The sequence below is a fragment of the Aedes aegypti genome, chromosome 2, assembly GCF_002204515.2.
Source record: "Aedes aegypti strain LVP_AGWG chromosome 2, AaegL5.0 Primary Assembly, whole genome shotgun sequence".
NCBI lineage: Eukaryota > Metazoa > Arthropoda > Insecta > Diptera > Culicidae > Aedes > Aedes aegypti.
Genome location: NC_035108.1, coordinates 188,555,349 through 188,574,178, shown reverse-complemented (window position 1 = coordinate 188,574,178; position 18,830 = coordinate 188,555,349). Strand labels below are relative to the sequence as shown.

The following is an 18,830-nucleotide window of genomic DNA, read 5'->3' as shown; positions in this document are numbered from 1 at the left end:
CTGGTAGCCCTACTTGTTTTTCTTCTTCTAGACACTCTTGTACGATTGATTTGGTGTTAACCGACTCAAGTCAGCTTTGTAGTCAACTACGCTGGTTTTGATTCTGATCATGCCCTGTCACACTTAAAATATCTCATGAAGCGATTTTTAATCGTATCAGCTTCACTTTCCTTTATTAACGAGTCGACTGGAATACATATAAAATATACATCAATAGTTATCTTGATGTTAACATTTCTTTGCAAACAAAACTTGATATTGTCAATGCTCTCAAAATGCCATTGTTGAAGGAAAAGGGCAAAATGTGTACTCTTAAACTCTTGGTTCGTCTTAAAAATGTGAGGAGCAGGCAATTTCAATGCACTTACGATCCTGCTATGAAAATTATATGGCAGGACATGTAAAAAAATCAAAAAAGTTTAAATCAAGTAAAAAACCCAAAATTATGAAAATAAAATTCCTTAATTGGATCTTGGGAAATTGAAATTGAGAAATTATGAAATTAATTAAATTAATTAATTTGAAATTAAAAAAAAACATCAGAAGTCAATTCCGGCATTGAAAGATTGTGCGGACTCTTTCCGGTGGATCACCGGATCGAATATGTCGTTTGACGTCCCACACAATTGATGGCTTTTTTGCATGCCACATTCGATCGCTCGGCCTTACTAGATAGCGGGTGCAGGTCGTTAGGCCGAATGCTGTTAGGCCTAATGCCGTTAGGCCGAAAGGGTCGTTAGGCCGAAATAACATTTGATCATTTACTACTATTTCAAAAGGCTAACCCATTCATCAGTGTTTTTTTCTTCTTTTAATCAAATGCTGTTCTTTCTAGTTATATTCCACAGCGGTTACTGTGGGCTTCTAGGTAATGCAAATTATCCTGATCTAACAACTAAAAATCCATTCGACCTGAAAATTCATCCGGCGGCTTCTAGGTGATGCTAATTATCCTGACCTATCCCTGTTAATTACCCATTCGACCTTACAGTTCATTAGAACTGCCGGCCATTTCCGGCCTAATGACACTTTCGGCCTAACGACATTCGGCCTAACACAATAGAACCCGAGGTAGCCAATACTGGGGAACGCTGCTCCCGTTAGTTTAATCATGCGATCCGATGTTCGTCGAATCAAGGGGATATTGTTATTGTCGCGAGTCTTTGCCATAATGTGAATTGCCGTCCACGCTGACGATTGTACTGCTAAAACATCAAATGGCAACGTGCCCACATGAACGTGAGAGTTCGATCCAGGGTTATTCCAAAGATCATTAGACGGTTGGTCTTCGGAACAGCGATCCGATCGATGATTGTTTCTCGTGCTGGCTCTCGACGTGCATGTGGACTAGGGTGCCAATGAAAATCGATTTTTCGAATTTCAAAAAATGGTAGTGCTCAAAAGTTTTGTCTCCTCGAAAAAAGTCCCCATGCTAAATTTGAGCTCAATCGGACTTCATTAAGTGGACCCCCAAAGCGGTCAAAGTTTGGCTTTTTTGACCCATGAAAAATCTCCAGAGGGGGGGGGGGGGGTACATGAAATTTCCGAAATCTAATTTTTTTTTGATGCCAGGTGTCTTAGAAATGCATGAAACGTCGAGATCTGGTGTTATTTGGAAATTTTTTTTTTTTTAAATCGGCCTTTTGGGACTTAGTAAATTTTTGAGTTGGGGGAGTGAATTGACTTTGAAATGAACGATTTGGATTCAATTGCTGAGAAATTCAAGGCAATAGTATTGAAACATATCCTATATCATTGGTGGCCACTGAAAGCATATTATATGTGATATTTCATTAGGGTGGTTCATTTACTTGCCATTAGGGTGGTCCTTTTTGTTAAAAAATAAAAAAAATAAAAAAATATAATTTTTATTGAATATTGAAGACAATAGTATTGGAACATCTCTCACATTATCGTAAGCCATTTTCTACATTTAATATGTGGTATTTTATAAGGGTGGTTCACGTATTTTCCATTAGGGTGGGCCTTTCTGTCGAAAAATCATAATTTGAATGGGATGTTAAAAACAATAGTATTTTATCACCTCTTTCATCATCGTAGGGCATTTCCTTCATTAGATTCGTGATATTTTATTAGGGTGGCTCACTTATTTTCCATTGGTGTTTGCCGAAAATTGAAAAAAATAAAGAAATTTTGAATTTGATCCTTTTAGTATTTTAACACCTCTTTTATAATCGTAGGCCATTGTCTTCATTTTTGTTTAGAGAGGCTTTAAATTCCTCTGAATTCGTGCGCCTGTAGTTCCATTTGATATGCAACATCATCGTAGGACACTGTTAACATATTTCATTAGGGAGTTTCTCTCATTTTCCATTAGGGTGCATCATTTTTCGTATAGTTTGAAACCATGATTTCTCTAAAAAGTCTCGTCCACTTTCCTTAACTATGGTGTCATTGTAAAAATTTCAATCTTAATATCTACAGACCGAAAGATTATGGTGTGGACTACTACATAATATTTGCGTAATGTTCGACGAAAAATGTAAAGGTAATTTAGTTAACAACAAAAAAATTTTTTTAGAAAGCCTCTCATAGTTAGAAAGGTCCTTTTGAAAAGTTTTGCGTGATTTTCATTCGGAATGCAACACTTCACTAAGCTGAACCAGTTCGGAGTCCTCGTCTCATACAAAATCCGCTTGCTACTTCGTGATTTCAGATGCACTCATCTCAGAGACCAAGCATTGAGCCTCAGTGACCTTTCCAATTTAGTTTTGCAAATTCCGAAGGAAATTCCAGAGAAAATTCTGAAGGAAATATCGAAGGAAATTCCAAAGGAAATTCCAACGGAAATTCCAGAGGGAATTATGAAGGAAATTCCAGTGGAAATTCTGAAGGAAATTCCAGTAGAAATTCCGAAAGAAATTCCAGAGAAAATTCCGAAGGAAATTCCAGACGAAATTTCTCAGGAAATTCCAGAGGTCATTTCGCAGGAAATTCTAGAGGAAATTCCGAAGAAAATTCCAGAGGAAATTCCGAAGGAAATTCTAGAGAAAATTCTGAAGGAAATTCCGGAGAAAATTCAGAAGGAAATTCCAGAGAAAATCCCGAAAGAAATTCAGAGGAAATTCCAAAGGAAATTCCAGAGATAATTTCGAAGAATATTCTAGGGGAAATACGGAAGGAAATTCCAAATGAAATTCCGAATGAAATTCCAGAGGAAATTCCGTTGGCAATAACAGAGGAAATTCCGAAGGAAATTCCAGAGAAAATTCCGAAGGAAATACCGAAGGAAATTCCAGAGGAAACGAAAATTATAGAGGTACTTCCGAAGAAAATTCCGAAATGATTTCAAAGCTTCAAAAGAAATTCCCAATGAAATTTCGAATCAAATTTAGCATGAAGCTCCAAAAGGAATTCCGAAGGAAACTCCAGAAGAAATTCCGAAGCAAATTACAAATCTCGACGAAAATAACGTAGAAAATTCCAAATCAAATCCCGAAGGTAGCTCCAAAAGAAATTCCAAACGAAATTCCAAAGCAAATCCCGAAAGAAATTCCAAAGCAAATTCAAAAAGAAATTCCATAAAAATAAATCCGAATGGATTTTTGAAGGATGTTCCGAAGCAAATTCCAAAGAAAACTAGGACGAAAATTGCGCAGAAAATTCCAAATGAATTTCCGAAGCCAGCTCTAAAAAAAATTGCAAAGGAAATTCCATAAGAAATGTCAAAGGAACTTCCGAAGCGAATTCCAAAGGAAATTCCGAAGGCAATTCCAGAAGAAATTCCGAAAGAAATTCCAAAGGAAACGCCGAAGAAAATTTTGAAGAACTGAAGAAGGAAATTCCGAAAGTAATTCCAAAGAAATCCAAAATAACTTCCTGAAGCAACTTACTGAAAGAAATTCATGAAGAAATTCCAAAGGAAATTCTGAAGTAAATGAAATATGAAGTTCCAAAGAATACTAAGGAATTTTAAAGGATACTCCTAAGAAAATTCCGAAAAAACAATTCGAAGGAAATTCCAAAGTAAATTCCGAGAAAATTCAACGGAAATTCTGATGAAAATTACGTAAAACAGTCCAAAGGAAAATTCCGTAAAAAATTCCAATCAAAACTTCTAAATAAAATTCCGAAATCTCCATAGGAAATTCCAAAGGTTATTCTAAAGGAAATTTCGAGGAAACTCTATAACAAATTTGGAAGTAAACTTCAAACGAAATTCCGAAAGAAATTTCAAAGAGAATTTTGAAGGAAGTAATAAAGGAATTCCAATGGAAATTCTGAAGAAATTTGATAAGTAGCCTCAAAGAAAACTGCAAAGGAATTTTAAAGGATACTCCTAAGGAAATTTAGAGGGAAATTCCAAAGTTAATTCCGAAGGAAACTAAAAAAAATCCAACGGAATTTCCGAAGAAAATTTCAGAGGAAATTCTGACGAAAACTGCGTAGAAAATTCCAAAGGAAATTCCGAAAAAAATCCAATGGAAATTTCGAAGAAAATTCCGTGGAAAATTCCAAAGGAAATTCCAAAAACTCCATAGGAAATTCCATAAAAAAATTCAAAGCAGATTCCGAATGAAATTCAAAAAGGAATTTCTAAGGAAATTTCGAAGAAAAAATCACAGCTCCAAAAAAAATTTCAAAGGAAACTTCGATAGAAACTTTCAAAATATAAGGGAATCCCAAAAAAAAAAATTTTAAAAAAAAACGGAATGAAATTCTAAAATAAATTTTGAAGCACATTCCACAGGACATTCCGACGACAATTCTGAAAAATATCCAAAGCATATTCAGAAGGGAATTTCTGAGGAAATTCCAAAGAAAATTCCAAAGCAAATCCCGAAGCAAATTGCAATGAAAAAAGGAAGTTAAAAGGAAATTTCGTAGAAAATTTCTAAGGAATTTTCTATGGAATATCCAAAGCAAATTTGTAAGGAAATTCTCAAGAAAACTCTGTAGAAATTCCAAAGAAAATTGTAAAGAAAATTTCTAAAAATATTCCGCGCTAAATTTCAAAGGTCCAAAAGAAATCCAAATGAATTTCCGAAGAAAGCTCCAAGGAAAATTTCGAAGGAAATTCCAATGCTTCGAAAGAAATTCCAAATAATATTTCGAATACAATTCTGAAGGAAGCACCAAAGACACAGGAAATTCCGAAACAAACTCTAGAAGAAATTCGGAATGAAACTCCAAAGAAAATTCCAAAGCAAATTTCGAAGGAAACTCATAAAAAAACTCCGAAGTAAATTTCGAAGAAAATTCCAATGAAAAGTTCAGAATGAAATTCCGAAGGACGCTTCATTTCGAAGGAAATACCACAAAAAATTCAAAAGGGCACTTCTAAAGATACCGAAGAAGAGACGAACCAGCCAAGGGCTGAAAGTCTCTCAAATAAAGAAAATTCATTCATTCATTCAGATACCGAAGAAAATTCCACAGGATATTCCGAAGCAAATTCAGGATAAATTTCCAATTTTGATGAAAATTCCGTAGAAAATTTCAAAGGAAATTTCGTAGAAAAGTCCAATAAAAATTTTTAAAAGGAATTTCGAAGGAAATTCAGATTAAAATTCCTAAGGAAACTTTAAAGAAAATTCCGTTGAAAACTCCAACGAAAAAATCCATATGAAATTCCGACGAAATTTCTATAAGGAACTTTGTTACATCTTTGAAGAATAAACGAGAACTGACTGTTAAAACTGGAATTGCCTACGTTGTCACAACCGAATCGCGTGTACTATAGCAAGCAGAAGGCAACGTACTTTTGTTTCGGGAATGAAGGAGCCCAAGGCTGAGAATCTCTTTTGAAAATATAAACTAAACACTTTTGTTGCCCTTCATCGTCGCCCATCAAGCTATTGTCATAATTTGAATACGTCAAAAATTATTTTTTTATTTATTTTTTTTATCTGTATTTTGATTATGGCAGTTAGAGTTGTGCTTCACTGAATTCACTGATTATTGTTATTGGAACGTTTTATTTTAACTATTCAAAAGAAAACCTTAATGAAAATATCTTAACGAAGAGTTGCATGCCAATGAAGAATCATGATTCAAAACTATACAAACAAAGTTGATTTGTTAGATTTGTTAAGATTTTTTTTTTAATTTACAAATTAAATGATCACCTTTATGCAAAACTGAGGACAATAGAATAGAAATTGTGCGACTTCGTCGCAGATATGCACGCTCAAAAAAGAGTTCTGGAAAACGTGAACTGTGAAAAATACACCATGAACTACCATCATGTTTACGCATAAACATGATCTAGTTCACGGTGTATTTTTGCTTGTTGACTGTGTGGTGCATCCTACGCTCTTCGACCACTTGTCGACTGCTTTCACAGCAGCCTGTAGTTTACTATGTAACCCTTCAGTGTAAAGCCGTCGTACAACGAGAAGAATATCGTCAGCAAAGAAGAGGACGTCGACTCCGACGGGTACAACTGGAAGATTGGCTGCATCGCGGCGAGGAACAGTGATACAGATAGCATAGAACCCTGAGCTACCCCATTCTCTAGCTGGTGTTCACGGGACAGATGTCCTCCTACAGCCACCTGAAATGTTCGCTCCAAGAGAAAACTTCGCAAGATGTTTATCATTCGACCACGTATTCGCCACGCAATATTCCGTGCCGCCAGGTCGTGTCTTACGCCTTCGACAGATCCAAGGAGGCTATTAGGCAGTGCTCGTCGATATTTGGTAGCGTTTTTTCCAGTTCGGCAAAGTGGGTATCGGTGCCACGTCCTGCACGGAAGGCATACTGGCGCTTGTCAAGTCGCCCACGCGACTCTAGTTCCGTAATCAAACGACGGTTGATGATGCGCTCAAACAACTTCGCTGGTGAGCGAGATAGCCCGGAAAGCAGCCGGTCCGGAGTCCTGGCAATTCGGTTTCTGGATGGGAACGATAATAGCATTCCGCCAGCTGGCAGGAAACTCGCCACTTCGCCACATTTTACCAAGAAGCGTCATCTTTACAGACAGAGAGATACGCTATTGAATCGGCACCTTTTGAGGCCCCTCGCCCTTTGTAGAGTGCCCACAGAAGTTCAGCTAGGGTGATGTCGATATTATACACATTGCCGGTGTCAGGCAAAAAATCCATGGACTCTCGTACCGGTTTTGCCATCTGAAAAGACGGAGCTTGAATTCACTGACCTCTCGCCATAGTACTTCGCTAGTTCCGCTGCTTCTTCGATGTTGGCGGTTACCACAAAGACGAAGTAAAGACCTCCCTTGCAGTTGCCCAAAATTTAATGGCACGTAAGGTAATAGAGCAAAATCAAGAATGCCGTGAAAAGTGTACTGCAATCTGTCATTCTTGAGCACCTTTTGCAGTACCAAGGGACCAAATGCAGTATTACAAGTGGTACCCAATCTGAACCCAAGTGGGACGCACCTGCCACGCAATGTGTTGACCGTGCACCATAGTTCGGGCGTCGTACTGCTTGGTGATATTTACGCCACGAAATCTTCTAACGATTGCTGCTTAGCTTGATTCAAGCAGAGGCGAAAATCTGCTTTAGCATCCTGGAAACTCGCCAATGCTTCTGGTTGGTTCAGATTAAGATGCTGAAGACGTCGAAGCGAGCGCAGACACTTTCGTTGGCACCGAATTGCTGCCTTTACTTCAGGACACTGCTGCTATAATCTTCTCCGTGAAGCTGTCCATGTCCCACTCAACATCTGAGCGAATGGTTTCCGCTGTGATACGTTCGTATAACGACCAATCAACTTGGTCGTACAGTAGGGCTGTTCAAAACTTATAAAGTTCCTACCATCCTTACCATAAAAATAGAGTTCTGTGAAATTTTCAGCTTCACGGAAAAAAACATCTACAAAAATCCCAAACAAAAGAGATTTGTTTCTTCAGCAACATCCTTTATTAAGACTTGAATATTAAGTTTACTCTATGGGATGATAAGTTTGTACTTACTGTGCAGTACTAAAGTGTTTGAAACATTTTTCAAATTTTCTCCATAGTAATTTCCATATAAACCTACATCGTGTTTGGGCCACCTTTAAATCACCACGTAGAAAGCTGAAAATTTCACAGAACACTATTTTTATTGTAAGGATACATAGTAAGAAAGATATGGGAGATTAGATGTTCAAACATTTTCAATTTTCAATCGCCCTAGTCGTACAGCCACTTCTGTCGTGATGTTCGAGAAATGGACCATCCGGGTATGGTCACCATTATCGGAAAGTAGACGCTATTCTGTGTGTCCGAAAAGGTACCCCAGGTGAACCTTTGCGCTAAACTTTCATAGCAGATGGACACCTCGATTGCTGAAGTGTTACCTGTTGCCGGATCGATACGAGTAGAGGGGCCATCGCTTAGAATCCCCAGTTGTTTGTTCAACGTCGTTTCGGCAATGAATCGGCCAAGTGCATTTGGATTTTCAGTTCGTGAAGAAGTGACATTATGTGTACTTGCATCAACACAAACATAGGTAGCACAATTCTAATTCACAAAATTGACGAACTGATGAGTATGATCATAATTTACTCGGCGATTGGTCAAGCGATCGTTAATCAAAGAATGTTGTTTTTATATTCTTCCTACGGAATTACGGACACAATCAACGTTCTTGCTCATCAGCTTAGTACGAGACTTCATAATTCATTTGTGTGAAGGGCTATCCCAAAAGTTGGACTTACCTTCGCAATTTTCACATACAAACTTTTTTGTATTTTCTTTCACAAGATAGACTTTTCTAGTGTAAGGAAAACCTCTACAAATTACAGTCAACTCATCGCTAAATCAAAAAATTCCATATAAATCATCAATCACCGGAATCCTAACAGCGAGCACATTTTTTCTAGTCCACGACAACGGAACAGCCGACGACAACCCCGTCAACAACTACCGTCCCATCTACCACGAGCACAACGACCACTGCGACCACTTCTACGACCACCACTACAACGACAACGCCAGCTCCTACGACCACCTCAACCACCGTAGCGACGACGGAACTGGACGAACCTACCAACATGTATCCCATCATCCGGAACCGCATTCAAAAGCAGGCCATCATTGCCGGCAAGGTATTCAGTCTAACGGTTCCGCTGGACACGTTCCAAGACACCGAGGATGGTAACAATCTGCGACTGGAGCTGTTCGACAGCCACGGCAATCCACTCAAGAACAACTCCTGGATCCAGTTCAACGCCGAGACGCGGGAAATCTATGGCCTTCCCTTGGAGAAGGATGTTTCTAAATGGCACTACATCTTGCAGGCTACTGATTCCGGTGATAAATCGGTTAATGAAACCGTAGACATCTCCGTCCAGCAGCACAAATCGCACCGTAGTGTGAACCACGAAATTAGCCTAGCGCTTAAATTGCAGCGAAAGTTTGCCAGGAACGTTGACTGGCAGATTGAGATTATCAGAGGTATCACCAAAGTGCTAGGAGATGCATCCGTTTCAAACGTAGTTGTCCGCGAAGTTCGAAACAGCATCCAGGATCCAAACCTTGCTACTTTTGTGTACACTAACGAAACTTTGCCGAAGGATCGCTGTCCCGAAGAGATGCTTGACGAATTAGTCGCTCAACTGACCGAAAAAGTCCTAAATGATGTATTGAACCCGGATATCATGGTCAAGTCAGTACAGGGACAACAAATCGGACAGTGCATGAAATCCGTAATTCCGAAGGTGAAACCAACACAGAGCATTGTCACAAAGAACTTTGCTCCCACGACGAGAAACCAGGTTGATCGAGTCAACGCGACAGTTGGTCATCTACTGGTTTACAAAGTACCAGCTGTAAGTATAATTTGCCATGAATCTATGACAAAAGGTCGAAGAACAAAAAAGAAGGGACAAAAGGTCGAAAATCTTTTTTCGAAAAAAAACTACCAATAAGTAAATAATTTTCGACTTTTTGTCCCTTCCACATTTTGCCTTTCGGGCTTTTGTCCTTTCGACGCTTTGTCTTTCGGCCTTCTGTCCATAAACCATTTGCCATTTACTGAAAAATAACGGAAATATGAATTATAATTTTTGAATAGGATTCATTCTACGACCCAGAAGATGAAAATGATCTGAAGCTGAAACTGCTGACCACCGAACGAAATCCGCTAGATCAACATCATTGGTTGCAGTTTGATTCAAAGAATCAGGAGTTTTTCGGTGTTCCTCAAACTCAGGATGTTGGCCACAAAGAATATCTACTGGTACGTATCTTGACTGTAAGCTATACACAGCATATAACTAAACCTTTTCACTTTCCACGCAGATTGCCGAAGACCGTGAAGGTTTGACGGCTACCGATGCTCTGGTTGTGGTAGTCCACCAACCCCACTACAAACGTGATTACAGTGTCTTGTTCGAGCTTACGTTGGATACCACGCTGGAGCAATTCAGTACCGCCCAATCCCAAAGAAGGTTCATCGAACGGCTGGCCATGGTATTTGGCGACTCCAATACAAACTATATTCAAATTCGTAAGATTCACCCAATGCGCCACGTGGACCAAGTTCAAGTGACCTTCTTCAACACTACGCTGTACCGTCAGCATCAACGCTGTCCGGATGAAGAAATTGAAGCCCTTCGCAATATGCTGCTCTACCAGGATGGAACTGTCCGCACCAAGGTTCGAGACATTCTCGGCCAAGAGTTCAACCTCGTCAACATGAGTATGATACCGATGGGCACCTGCCAAGGGTTCGATACTCCCATCCATGTGACGAACGAGCCAGAGAAGGCCGTTCCGCCACCAATCGCCAAGGATGACTATCTGCTCACCGTTGTGCTGCCGGCTGTGATAATCCTAGCGATGCTGCTCATCGCCTTCATTATTGCCTGTATCCTGTACAGGCGACGGCTCACTGGCAAGATGGAACTTGGTAAGTCGATCAAGCTCTAACCCACGCTCCAAATTCTAAACCCTACTAACCCCAATTGGTGAAAGGCTAATTCATTATCCAATAATCGAAGAATATATCAATTTCCAACCTATCGCATCCCAATCCAATCAAGGTACCGACGAGGAACGGAAATCGTTCCGCTCCAAGGGCATTCCGGTGATATTCCAGGACGAGCTGGATGAGAAACCAGAGATCGGCAACAAATCACCGGTAATTCTGAAGGACGAGAAACCACCGCTGCTGCCACCGTCGTACAGCAGCACCAACAATGACGGTAAGTAGCTGAAGGTTTGTTTTATTTCTATTCAAAGGGCGACCATTTCATATTTACAATGAATATTGCGAATGCGAATTTCAAGCACTTCCCCTAGCTGACTTAAACGTTGTTACAGGAACGAACATCGATCCGTAATCACTGCATACAGAACTTTGCGCCCTTTTTTGGATTATATATATCGTCCGGGGACGTGTAGATCCTCCGCATATAGTGAACATGCGGTCTCTAACAACAATTGAGCGTGGTCACTCGAATACGACATGCCCCACTGTTTCATCCACACTAGCACAATTGGAGACTCTGTGTGCCCTAACATGTGCAAGTACAGTCTATAGCAACCATGTCCTGACAGAAACGTCAGGTAGAAGTTCACTTCCACATGGTTTCATTTATACCAATCTGACTCGTTTGATATTAGCCGATGGGTCCGCATACCTTTTTTGGAGTTATTCCATTCCTGCTGCCAACCTGTAAGCGCTGGCTCTTTACATACGTTGCGGACTTCTCTGATACCTCTATGATTGAATCATTAAACATTTTCCTTGATGATGAGCCCGACGGGCGTTATTCCGGCAATGATGCACAGCCCAAGCAACCAATGGTTCGGATTGTACTTAAGCAGTGAACCCCATAGATTACTTTTAGTAGAAACCTAGTTTCAGTGAAACTTTTGCGCTGAATAAGAGAACACTACGGATATTAAACGAACTTGATTCTCGATAGAGTAACTCGTGAACTTGTCAACAACTAAAAAGTTCAAAACAATTCTTACTTGAAGGTTTAAAGGCAACTTAAACGCACTTTATGTAAACTGTGAGCTGATTAAGCCAGAACATGCCCTCTTATCCAAACTTTTGGTTGTTTGGGATGGCCTCTTTAGAAAACGTTCGGTTTGCACTTGCGACTCTTTAGCACATGATCCTATACGTGCTTTCCAACCGCTTTAGATTTCTGCTCGTTCTAAGGGTTTTTGACCAGATTGGTCCTCCATTAATCAGTCTAGATAGCGCCACGCTTGCCAGGAGCTTGCATTTACTGGCAATTACAGCAGAGCTGTTAGACATCATCATCATTGTTTTCGAAGCTGAGCTTGCCACAGATCATTACCCCCAGATGCCTAAGGGATCGCTTGGACTCTATGGTGCAATCACCTACCGAGATAATCGCCCGTTGCTCGAACTGGCGATTGTTGATCAGTCTTGTGATGGGCGAGTCCTAGTTTCCTAGACTTCATCCATTCCTCAACTATGGAGATAGAGTGCACTGCAGTCAGCTCTACTTTCTACATCAATTCGCCATAGATCACTAGAGTGATGGCGTCGGCGAAGCCAACAATCTTAACACCCGTCGAAAGGAAAAGCCTCAGTACGTCATCGTACATCGCATTCCATAACATCGGGCACAGAAACCATAAGGTACTCTCGCGGTAATTCGAACGCTTTTCTGCCCCTCCTCTGTGTCATACAGTAGTATCCTACCATCAAATTAGCTTTCTAGAAGCTTACACAACTGCACCGGTGCCTTGAGGCGGTGAAGTGCATGGGCTATCACTTCCCACCCAAGTAACCACAAGCATTATATTATTGCATTAATTTGGTCGAAAGTCAACATTTTTTGCATTAATAATGTTATCATGCATTTATTCAATAACTGTCAAGCAATGATGCATTTGATTAACATTGTAAATGGTTTGTAGCATTATTTTAATATAGCATTATGCTAAGCGTTTAGAGTGAACATACAGCTATGCTTTCATACAAGATTGCATAACCTCATTAAACGCACTTGAATCTGTAATAAATAAGTAAGACGATCGAGCACGTTCGCACTCGCTCATTACGTTTTGTGGGATATGGAAGAATAATGAAATGACTTTCTTTCATCTCGAACCCCCATTTCATGATCTAAGGATATATGTATTCAATCAGAATTGTTGTATTTTATCTATAAGACTCTTTTACTCATAAGGAGCGAAAAGAAATGTCGATCAATTTCTCTTCCCTGAAATCTTTTTAATGCGCTAGGGCTTTGTTTTGTGGGTTAAATTCTGTTATTTCCTCTACGAGAAAGAATGGTGATCAAATTCTTTCTATTGATGTTTCATTTGGTGAGGAAAGGAAATCAATCGCCGAAGAGAATTCTTTCTATTCGCAATAACTGGGCGAATAGTAATGTTAACACACACAGTGGCTTCGTTTATAAGGAACTTTTATCCTACCTTATTACATCAGCAGCTTTAGCACAGGACACCAACGTGCCAGGCATCCAGCACACCATCATCCTTGTTGTGGGTTCAAATCCTGATTCCAACAAAAAAAAAAGTCATTAAGCTGGTAAAGAAAACCATTGAAAAGGTAGTCAATGGATTCATTGTTTTGTTTATTTTTAACGCAAGCCATAAACATACATTATTTTAAGCTAATATACATCATGAACCCTAAATATACAAACATAAATGCTTTAGTAGGGCTTGTGCATTAAAACTGCTTTACCAAGTATTGTATTAATTTGGTTGTTGTGGGGCCCTTTCCCACTTTAATTATGCTTTATAAAGCTCTTAAAGGTTATGTCACTTTAAAACAAAATCTGATAGCACACTATAGAGCAAACATAAAGTATGCATTTATAGCTTCGTGGTTACTTGGGGCAGCTTGCGCTGTTGAATGCATTCTTCACATCCAGAGTGATAATCGCGCAATTACGGATGCCGTTCCTTTTATGCTCGATTGCCACCTCAGCTGGCTGAACGACTGACTGGGTAGCGTCCAGAGTAGATTTACATTTCCTGGATCCAAACTGATTGTTGGACAGGCCGTCCGCACTCTCCGTATACGGTACTAGCCTGTTGAGAATCAACCTTTCCAATAACTTGCCCGTCGTATCTTTTGGTAGTAGCTCTAATTTGTGTCGCTTCCATACATCCGGGAAGATTCCTTGATCAATGCAGCGTTGCATCGTGGTTCTGAACATGTTAGGATCCGCGTTCACTGCCCCTTTCAAGGCAATTCGAGATACCATCGGGTCCGGTGCCTTGGTTGACGCGAATTTTTTTTTTTTTTTTTTAATTTCTTTATTAGTACCATTCTAAACATTACATTCATTTCTTATATCTAGGTGTTCTGTGTTATTTGACAACACTATCATCCTAATTTGGTAAAACAAATTTAATTCGTTGACGCGAATTATTTCACAACTTCTGCCAGCTTTTCGTTCGTCACCCTCGCCACATCTTCTCCTTCATCTGCCGCATACGGCGCGGGAAGAGTACATCAATTATCGATCGCAGCAACTCGGGGACTTCTCTTGGGGCGCTATGGCGCACAGTGCTTCGAACGTATGGCACTTGGGGACAAAAGTCAGAACTGGATGTTTAATGCGGTTTTTCCCTACGAAGTTGAGGAGAAAGTCGTTATACACAAAAAATCTCATTATTGGCATGAATGACACATATTACATCAGTAATGGCATAAGTGGCTTATACGTCACGTTTTACATTTGACACCATAGAACAGTGCTCGATTTTAAATAAATGTTTAAAATAAAAACGCATGAAAACGTACTTGAGATGTTTGCATAAACGATGTATGTGGTATGCGTAAATGTAAAAGTGTCTCAACAACCAAATTTTTATAAACATATTAAAGCACGGATTATTCCAACGACTAAAATCAAACCCAATAAAAAAGGTTATATAAAATTTATTTATATTAGCAATACAATTCATCTACCAGCTATTAATCATCCAAAAACATATCAATCGAATCATTATCTTCTTTTCTACAAAGATAGTTGAAATGTCGTGGTTTTCTGTTTGATGATTATTAGAAACAATTTGATACATAGGCTACGAACGCGAGCTCTTCAGGTTCTTTATTGTTGATAAGATATATATAGGTTTTTCTTGAACATTCATTGAACGGTATGAAAGGCCTTCCAATGCCAGCCTTTACAGCCGAATAGGAAAACTCTGCATCGCCAATTTTCTGTTGGCGCGGAAGCAAAACTGGCTTTGCTAATCAGTCGGAGTTTTGCTTCACAAAAATATCGTGTGATCTTCTACAGTGAGAGGCAAAATAAAGTGCCCACCTTACCAGTTTTCGAATTTCTCTCATTGATTTGGTTCAAATTAAAGTTAACACACCTAAATCTTTTGTGATATTTTATTTTTGATGTTCTTTTAAAGTTGCACTTACGAAATTTTGATTAAAAAAAGAATTTTACTTAAAGAAAAAGAAAATCAATTTGTATTGAAAAAAAAGTAGTGACAAAAATAAGTGCCCACTTCCTTCTTGGCCCCAGAAAAGATGATTTAAGAAAAATAAAAAGCAATTTAATAGTTAATGTGTCCTCCTTTGGCCTTAAGGACTTGCTGGAGGCTCTTCGGCATGCTTTTCACCAGGTTTTGTAGGTGTTGTGGATCTAGTTCTTCCCAGGCGCGCTCCAAGGCTTCAAAATAATTATTTTTGTTGGTAACACCAGTTTTTTCAACCCTAGCATCGAGAATCGCCCACAAATTCTCGATGGGGTTGAGGTCTGGGCTTTGTGGAGGCCATTCCAGCGGTTTAATCCGACAAGACCGGAAGAAAGACTTGGTCTTCTTTCCAGTATGCTTCGGGTCGTTGTTCTAGAGAAATATGAATTTCTCTTCAAGGCCCGTCTGGATCAGCGAAACCTCCAGATTTTCCAGCAAGATGTTAATGTAGGAATCTGCCGTCATTATTCCGTCGATTTTCACGACGCTTCCTACTCCACTCCATGAAAAACACCCCCAGACCATCACATTTCATCACATCACACTTCCATGCGTCACCGTTCCTTGGATGTGGCGCTCCTGAAGCTCGAGCTGTCTAACCGAGAGCGGCGGGCTCGTGTGTGATGCAGAGCACCACATCCAAGGAACGGTGAAGCATGGAGGAGGAAATGTGATGGTCTGGGGGTGTTTTTCATGGAGTGGAGTAGAAAACCTCGTGAAAATCGACGGAATAATGATGGCAGATTCCTACATTAACATCTTGCTGGAAAATCTGGAGGTTTCGCTGATCCAGACGGGCCTTGAAGAGAAATTCATATTTCTCTAGAACAACGACCCGAAGCATACTGGAAAGAAGACCAAGTCTTTTTTCCGGTCTTGTCGGATTAAACCGCTGGAATGGCCTCCACAAAGCCCAGACCTCAACCCCATCGAGAATTTGTGGGCGATTCTCGATGCCAGGGTTGAAAAAACTGGTGTTACCAACAAAAATAATTATTTTGAAGCCTTGGAGCGCGCCTGGGAAGAACTAGATCCACAACACCTACAAAACCTGGTGAAAAGCATGCCGAAGAGCCTCCAGCAAGTCCTTAAGGCCAAAGGAGGACACATTAACTATTAAATTGCTTTTTATTTTTCTTAAATCATCTTTTCTGGGGCCAAGAAGGAAGTGGGCACTTATTTTTGTCACTACTTTTTTTTCAATACAAATTGATTTTCTTTTTCTTTAAGTAAAATTCTTTTTTTTATCAAAATTTCGTAAGTGCAACTTTAAAAGAACATCAAAAATAAAATATCACAAAAGATTTAGGTGTGTTAACTTTAATTTGAACCAAATCAATGAGAGAAATTCGAAAACTGGTAAGGTGGGCACTTTATTTTGCCTCTCACTGTATATTTACCCCATTTTTGGTGTATTTTGTAGCAATAAAATTTGCTAAACGTTTTTAACTTGTTTTCAAATATCTGGGAGAAAGAATCGGTGCTATAACAACCGTACATGAAATCCACAACATGATTTTTTCGAATACGTGGATTGGCAGAATACCATTACTTGAACAAATCTTTATTGATGATTGTGGCAGCAAAGCATACAATCGGCAAACATATGCAGCTGGAATCACTTTCAGAATTTGAAAAATACTTCAAATTTTATTTTAAAGTGGATTTCAGAAAGGTACTTTGAGGTACTTTTTTGTATGGGCTAGAAGAAGATAGGAGTTTTAATTTTCTTCTGTATTAAAGAGCTTATTGTTCAGAAGCATCTTTTTCTACAATTTTTAAAATATATCACAGAAAATTGAACGGAATGACTCCTACTTACTTGTTTCAAAACGATCATTAACGACTTTCACTTTGAAAATGTGATTAGTATGGGAATAAAGCGAATTAAAAAGGGATTGGATTGACACAAAAACAATAAATTATATATAACGATGAAACAACTTGTCAACACCTGGTGTTTTGGTTTGTTTTGATAAGCGCACGGACTTTCTAGTATCTGTATTACACGCTCAAAATATATGTCAACATCATGGTCTACTTGATTCTTTTGAATATGAAAGTTGATTTTTTGACTTTTGTCCAAGGGACGAAGCACTGTGTGGCGCCTTTACCACTCCGTAGGCGTCACCCCACGGACTCAAGTTGGCAGAGTCGAAAACGGGCATGCTTCGATAGTTTATGCCAATAGACTATCAAAGCATTCCCGTTCTCGACTCTTGATTTCCTTTTTGAGAGCTAACTTTGACTCTCTGTATGCTGCGCTGCGTTCTTCTCTTTGTGTTTCTGTGCGTGCGCGTTGCATTCTTAGTCTAACCCGAAGGCAGATTGCTCGATGATTTGCAATTGATTCGCACCACCAGTACACTGGCGGCCTGTTCTCTCTAGGACGAGCCTTTCTCGGCATGGAAGCATCACAAGCTCATGATATCACAGCAACTATCTCTTTTTCCGTTTAGGTCCAGAGTGTTCCGTTCACGTCTCAGGCCTTCAGTGAATACTTCGCCGTCGAAGCGCGCTGTTTTCCAACCTCGGGATTGGGTCGAGTTACATCGCGCTGTCTTCCGCCCGCCTGATATTATACTATAGCGAATCGATGGATGATCACTATGAGTATAATCATCATCAACGCGCCATTTCATGGTACCTAAAAGGTTAGGAGTACAAAACGTCACGTCAATAATCGATTCTGCACCATTTCTGCGGAAGGTACTCACTGTACCCACATTTGCCAGCTCTACATTTAATGCAGCCAGGGATTCCAACAATAGCTGGCCTGTTTGATTGGTGCAGCGGCTACCTCACTCCACTGCCCATGCATTAAAGTCGCCAGCTATCACTACTGGCTGCCGATTAGCTAGTTCGGCTATCATGTTGTCGACCACGTTTCATTCCTCAATAGAATACGCCATTGATTATCGCAAAACCGTCATGTGAGATAGAGACTGCTTCTTGAATTTGGTATGCTCCTGTCGTCCCTATAGCTGCTAGCTGTTGAGACCTTTTCGCCACCCAGTTCCCGTTGTTGGCTGGTATGCGGTATGGGTCCGATAGCAACACCATGTCAATCTTGGTTTCCGAGATTGACTGCCAAAGCAGCTGCTGGGCTGCCATCACAGTGGTTTACTTCCGTTTTGGCTGCTTCGATACCCCGTTGTCTGCTCTGTCGACACCTATTATGCACTTAGCGATTTTCTTACAATCGCTTGCCCCATGGCCTTCGGTGCCGCATTTTCTGCACATCTTACTTCTGTCGAGACCATTGCAATTCCACGACTTCAGGAGGCTGTTGTATGCTCAGCCGGCAAACCGACCAACCTACCTTGAGTATGTCCAAGTCCTTCGCTTTGTTGGCCTCTGCGACCGGCAGCCTGATCGCCGCCACCTGGGTGCCTTGCGGACCCTTTCTAAGGTGAATGGCCTTACTGGCTACATCGATGTCACACTGCTCTTTGAGGG

At 40.0% G+C, this 18,830-nt stretch overlaps 1 protein-coding gene across 12 annotated transcripts in view; it reads left to right on the top strand.

Annotated features, from left to right (window-relative positions):
• LOC5577287 overlaps positions 1-18,830 on the top strand; it is a 570,169-nt gene that overhangs the window by 536,503 nt on the left and 14,836 nt on the right. For 11 of the 12 annotated variants that reach the window (XM_021843494.1, XM_021843492.1, XM_021843491.1 and 8 more), the window contains 4 exons: positions 8,792-9,739; positions 9,985-10,149; positions 10,212-10,821; positions 10,913-11,116. In XM_021843494.1, coding sequence (XP_021699186.1) covers positions 8,792-9,739; positions 9,985-10,149; positions 10,212-10,821; positions 10,913-11,116 — 1,927 coding nt within the window. The remainder of the gene's footprint in view (positions 1-8,791; positions 9,740-9,984; positions 10,150-10,211; positions 10,822-10,912; positions 11,117-18,830) is intronic. The other variant, XM_021843495.1, reaches the window with a different exon arrangement.